General features: G+C 42.8%; 1 protein-coding gene across 1 annotated transcript; it reads right to left on the reverse strand.

Moving 5' to 3' along the window:
- Positions 1-403: 403 nt before the first annotated feature.
- On the reverse strand, positions 404-5,932 carry F2RL1 (F2R like trypsin receptor 1). Its single transcript, XM_021531851.3, has 2 exons — positions 5,824-5,932; positions 404-2,282 (listed from the first exon to the last, which is right to left on the reverse strand). The coding sequence occupies exons 1-2, from the start codon at positions 5,891-5,893 to the stop codon at positions 1,180-1,182; spliced, it is 1,173 nt and encodes a 390-aa protein (XP_021387526.2). The 5' UTR covers positions 5,894-5,932; the 3' UTR covers positions 404-1,179.
- Positions 5,933-6,365: the final 433 nt, after the last annotated feature.

The following is a 6,365-nucleotide window of genomic DNA, read 5'->3' on the forward strand; positions in this document are numbered from 1 at the left end:
GGCCTCTTATGTACATTCATTTCCCAGTAAGGGTGCTAACACCTTCAGTTCAGTAATAAATATATAATTATTTTCCTGCATTTGTCAAGAAACAGGAAGAGAAAACTCAGTGGAGTAAACTCTCCACTCCTTAATGAGACACATGTTAACATATATTGCTATTTTAGCTTGGTCCTCTGAAATACGATCATAAAACACCCTACTTTCATTGGTCTCCAAACAAATGTGTCATTATGTAAATTTTGCTCTACTATTTAGACATTACAGCTACAATTGTCATGCTCATAATTAACTGTAAGGAGTATCATCTTTGTTAAGTGAAGTCAGGCAAGCTGAACTTGAAGTCAAGTTGAACTACTTTTGAAGTGCATATAAAAGAACAAAAGAAAGCACTCAACTCAAATGTGTTATATAAAAAAATCTTATTTAGTTGTCTTAAAAAATACAAGGCACATTTTATAAAATCAAATAGCTATCCATCAACACTTTGTTGTATATCCCCATATGAGATCATGTACTGGCAAATGTTAAGTAACAGTGGATAATCTCAATTTTTTTATCCCAGCGCTAGCTGATAAGATCAGCTTGTTAACTTGAACAGGATAACATTATAGGTTTTTGCTATGTTAGTATTTACAGCACAGTAACTTGGAAAACATTACATATATTATGTCAAAGAGAATAAGCAGTCTAATCCAAGATGGCGAAATGGATTCTCCTCTACGTCTCTCTACAGCTTCAAATGATGTTCAGTGAAAGCAGGTAGACAGAGCAAGGTCCTATACACACAATCTGTTCAGATGCTTAAAACATTACAGTTGCAGTTAAAAAAAACAGATTTTTATGGTAATTAAAAATGCTAACAATACTGCATAAGATTCCAGAGACATTTTTCTTTTTAGCAACTTTTATATTCAACAAGAATGTCTTCAGCCTCACTTCTAGGTCAGCAGCATTTTTGCACAGCATCTGAAATGTCTTCTTTTTTTCCCCCCAGTTTCTCAGGAATATTTATTTGCTTATCATTTCTACACAGAGCAAATGTCAGTTCCAAATTCCAGACTTCAATGTAATTAAAATGCAGAGGTGTTTCTTCAGAATCTCTTGTACAAAATAAGTCTATTGTCACTCACATCCTTCCATCAGTAATAACAAAAGTTCATTTTTCTAAGATTTAACTCAGTAGGTTGATTTATTGGTCCTACTTGAGTTTGAAGAATAAGAACTCGATTTCTTGGGGTACCTGCTTGATGAGAGAGACACTTGCATCCTCTGTGTAGTTCGCACACTTTGGCAAAGAAGAGCATATTTAAGGTTGTCTCTGAAGTCTTTTGAAATATAATAATAGATGAATGGATCAACACAACTATTCAAAATGGAAAGACACAGTGCAGTTATGTACCACACATACAGATGGCTCTGGCTGTAGGCTTTGAGGAGTGAATAGTGCACAATAATCAGCACATTGCTAGGTGTAAAACAGATGAGATACATGGACAGGACAACAATAATGAGTTTGACTGCTCTTTTTCGTTTCTTCCCAGTGCTTACATCTATGATGGAAGCACTCAGGGTCTTAATCATTAGAATGTATGCAACAGCAGTGATGATAGCTGGGATTAAGAAGAGTCCAATTGCAAGTGAGAGGAAATAACTGAACATATCATGGGCTGAAACATTTTCAGGTAACACATCATGGCAGGTTGTGATGTTAAGATTTGAAATATATGCTGTCTGATTAACAAGATACAATGGTATGGTGCCCAACACAATCAGTATCCAGATAGCAATGGAGATGCCCAAAGCAATTTCTGATTTTTTTTTTGAATGCACTATGGGGTTCACTACTACCCAATACCGTTGTACACTGAGACATGTCATGAAGAGGATGGAACAATACATGTTTCCATAGAAAAACGCAACAAATACTTTGCAGAGACCTTCACCAAATAGCCAGTTATTGCCATTTAGATGGTATGAAATCTTCAGTGGGAACCAGACAACAAAAAGAAGGTCTGCCAGTGCCAAGTTAACCATATAAATCACAGCCGGATGTTTCTTCTTTGTTCGGAAAAAAAAGACCCAGAGGGCCATGGCATTGCTTGGCAAACCAATTATAAAGACAAAGATATAAACAATGGGAATGAAAACTGTAGTCAGCTTTCCTGTGAGGACTTCTGCTACAAATTCATCCACCTCGTATAACTCTTCAGAATTATTTGCATTTTGAGCCTTATAGCCAATGAAACTTCTTCCTTTTGGTTTGCTGGAGCCATCATTCTCTAAAAAAAAAAAAAAAAAAAGTTGTTACTGTTGTTGAAGTACAGACTTTTTGCCCTTTTAAAAAATAAACTAGATACAGCAATTTCCTCTGAACATTTACAGAGAGCCTGATCAACCAGAAGATTAAGACTGATGTTCAAACACTTGATTTATCTTCCCTTTCTTTTAAATTTATTATCCAAAAGACAGCCTTTATCCCTTCAAGAAATCAAGGATTCTACCAGAAACAAAAACACTTCTCCATGTCACCAGAGATATTAAAAATGCCTTGTTAAAAGTGCATTTTAAAAATGGGCTGTTGGGTGCTCCTACCACCTGAACAGTTACAGTAGAAACTGCTTCAACTACACCCCAGGGCACCATTTTCACACAGCAGTGCCAGATCTGAGTGCTGGGTCACAGAGAACTTCACAGCAGGCTAATTTAATTGCAGTAGAAGCTTTGCCAGTTTAGATGGCCCAAAAATCAGGTATGTAGTAAAAAGAGAACATACAAGTAAAAAGAGAACATACAAGTAAAAAGAGAACATTCAGTAAAGCCAAAACTGAAAGTGAGATGCCATGTCTAAAGCCATGCACAAATAATCTCCAGGGCATGCCACATGTTACGGTGTATCTGAACAGAAATTTGAACAGACTAACTCTGTGCATGAAGTGGCAATACAGTCCTCATCTGAGACATCCTTCAGGAGAGTTGCTCTCTGTGGTTTCTACTCGAAGTATCAGGTGGTAGAGCCGACAGCTAAGGCTGCTCCATACTACAAGCCTTGCTCTGCCTCTACAAATACTGTGGGAGCTTACAAACCATATGGGTGAGGCAGGTGCTCCTAACTCGAGTCCTGTAGGACAGACTTTGAACAGCCCAGTTCATGATCCCTGCACTCACAACACAGTCCTCCTCTGCTAACAGGCTAAATTGCACAAGCAATGTCCTGGAATGCACACCATTCCGAAAAGTCAGACATTCACCTACAGACATCCAGCTAAACTGTATGGACATGGTGGCTGCCTGGTTTAGGGAGGATAGTTTCTAAGCTTAATATCAATATTTGTGGATTTATGTAGCCAAAGCCTCCCAATTGTAACATAAAAAGAGTCTTTTTGAGTACCTGAACAGTGAGCAGCCATGAACAATGCTGAAGCATGGCCCATCCCTTTATTAAAATATAATTAATACAGTTCCAAATGAAAAAATGCTTCCACCTTAAATTTTAAAGAATTCTTACACAAGAAATATGTAAATACACAAGTGTGCTTTTCTCAGTACAGATTCCTCGAAGCAGCCCAGTTTAGATAGCTGCTCTTTTCAACTTATAACTGCAAAAGTCTGATGTACAGCATTAGATTTCTGTCTAGAATCTGCAACTTTCTGAAAATGCATACAAAAATATTGACAGTCTTCAGAGTTTTGAATTAAGTTAACTTAGATTCACTTGAGCACTTAAAAATCTCCAGGTCCAGGCAGCCTTCACTGGGAAACCAAGGTGCAAGAAAACTGCTGATTTCTTAGGCTCACAGCTTAGCTGAGAAAGATCATGGAGATGCTTGGAAGCAGATCCTATAGACTATTGACAGCAGTGATCAGGATACAGTAATAAAATGCACCATATGTTAAGCATCTGTCCATCAGAAAGTGGTCGATATTATCAAATAGTAGTCATGCTATTTTCACTCCATTCCTAAGACTCAAATTATTGTGGAGAACTAGAAGAATAAATACTACCACTTTGTTATTACTAAAGGTTTGTGATCAGATATAAAACAATGATTTGCAATTGAAGTTCAGAGGTTAGGTAGAAAAAAAAAGCCTCATCAAAAAGTCCTAAAATGTTAGTATGAGACACTACAGTAAGAGGTACACTGAAGTGCATGCACAGATACCTGAACCACAGACAGGACTTTGTATTGCTAGAGTGTCAGAACAGGGACAAAGGTTTGTTTTATTCTACTTTGTAAGACACAGTGATTTCACAGACCAAGTCTTGTTCTTATGCTGACTTTAATTCGAGCCTCAAAATATACTGGGCAGCTTTTTTCAGTCCAACTAGAAACCTATACATATAAGGAGACAGCGTCCTGTTTCCCTGCAGTTAACACTCCCTCACGGAGCAACCGATCCTTTGTTAGGAATGTGCATTTCTACATCCTTTCCTTACTCATTCACCACTTGCCGTTTTCCATAACAATCGGGCTCTTTTCCAAGACCAGTTTCACCCTGCTTGACTCACATACAGAGAATGCTGTTGACTTGCTAATCTGCCCACGGGAAAAGTTTATTCTCTCCTCCCACAAAAGACTGTTTCAATACCTTTGCCATTTGTCCAGAAGATATAACCCACTACATACCAAACACAGGATTATGCCTACCCTGCAGACACAAAAGTGACAGCAGCACGGATTATGCCAAAATTAACTAGTTTACTCATGGCAGTAATACTCCCAACAGGACTAAATTTAAGATTATCCTGTTTTTTTGATCTGTAACCTCCCTTGTCCCCGAGAATTCCAAACTCCTCACTCCGTCCAGGCCAGACAATTAGGCTATTAAATGGCAGCTTAATTTCAGGAACTCTGGTCTGAAGAACATAATTTGCAGCTACCTAGCATCGATCCCTTGAGAAAATATGACGTATGTTTGGCTTCAATACGTATACAACGTATATCCTATACTTAGCTTCAATATTTACACAATCTTTACGCGTATGATTTTATTAGGTAAATAAGCCTGGTAAATGAAATATGCAAGGACACAGTGAAAAGGTATGCACAGATATGGCAATGAGGTTTATTATAAAATGTGGTGAAAAATTAACTTCAGGCAGTGAAGTATTAATATGAATGACTGTTTAGGTTTTTTTCCTCAAACTTCACTTATATTCAACAAGCAATAGCACAGACTAAAAATTTAAAAAGAATCCTAGCTTTTTAGATTAGGGAAAAAAAAAATCAAGAACATGGTCTTTAAATTTTTTTTTTCATGCTTATCGCAAGGGGAGGCAGGAAGGAGACTACAAGAAAGTTGGAGAGGGGCGTTTTACAAGGCCACTTAGTTTAAAGACCAGATGGAATGGTTTTAAATGGAAATAGAGTAGATTTAGACTAGCCAGTAGGAAGAAACTCTTTATGTGAAGGCGGTGAGGCGCTGGAACTGGCTGCCCAGAGAAGCCGCGGATGCCCCGTCCGTGGCAGCGTCCACGGCCAGGCTACACAGGGCTCTAAGTAACCTGGTCCTCCCTGCCCGTGTCAGGGGGAGAGGGGTGGAATCAGACACGAGCTTTGCGGTCCCTTCCAAGCCAGCCCGCTCCACGATTCTGTTCCAGGCGGGTGAAGCCAAGCCCCACGCGTCCCACGAGCCCTGAGGGGGCTGCTCGCCGTGAAGAGCTTTCCCTCGCGGCCGCGGAGCCCTGCCCACGGTGCCGGCAGCCGCACTGCCACCCGCACGAGTTTTTCGGCTCCGCGGAACCCCGCCCCGACCACTCCGTGCTCCCCGAACCCCAGCCGGGCCGGACACCTGCCCCGCCGGCCCCGCTGCTCCGCTCACCTCCAGCAGCGGCGGCAGCTCCCAGCAGCGCACACCACAGCAGCAGGCACAACCCACGGCGCGCAACCATCTCACCGCGCCCGGCCGCCGCCGCTCCGGCCGCGCTCACCACCAGTTTCACCTGATACCTGAGCGGGGCGGGGCGCGGGGCGCAGCCGGGCCCAGGGCCAGCCCCGGGGGCGGGCCCAGGCCGGGCCCTGCCCTCAGGGCGGCGGGCGCGGTGCCCGAAATGGTGGGAGCCGCTCGCTGCGGGCTCCGCTCCCCCGGCGCAAGATGGCGGGCCGGCCGCAGCCCGCCGGCTGTCGGCCGCCCTCGGGCCGCGCCTGGCAGCCGCGCGGCCGCTGCGGGCGGAGCGGCTCCGCCGGTGCCGGCCCTCGCCCTGCTCACGGGCACCGCGCTGCTCGCGGCCCTGACCGCCCGGTGCGGTTGTCCTGGGGCACACCGGCGGGACCCCGCAGCGTTTAGTGCGAGCACAACACAGCCGTGTTGTGCTTTCCTGGTGTTTACCCTTCCGTGTTACATAGCATTACAGAATCACAGAA

This window comes from Lonchura striata, chromosome Z (assembly GCF_046129695.1).
Source record: "Lonchura striata isolate bLonStr1 chromosome Z, bLonStr1.mat, whole genome shotgun sequence".
Lineage (NCBI taxonomy): Eukaryota > Metazoa > Chordata > Aves > Passeriformes > Estrildidae > Lonchura > Lonchura striata.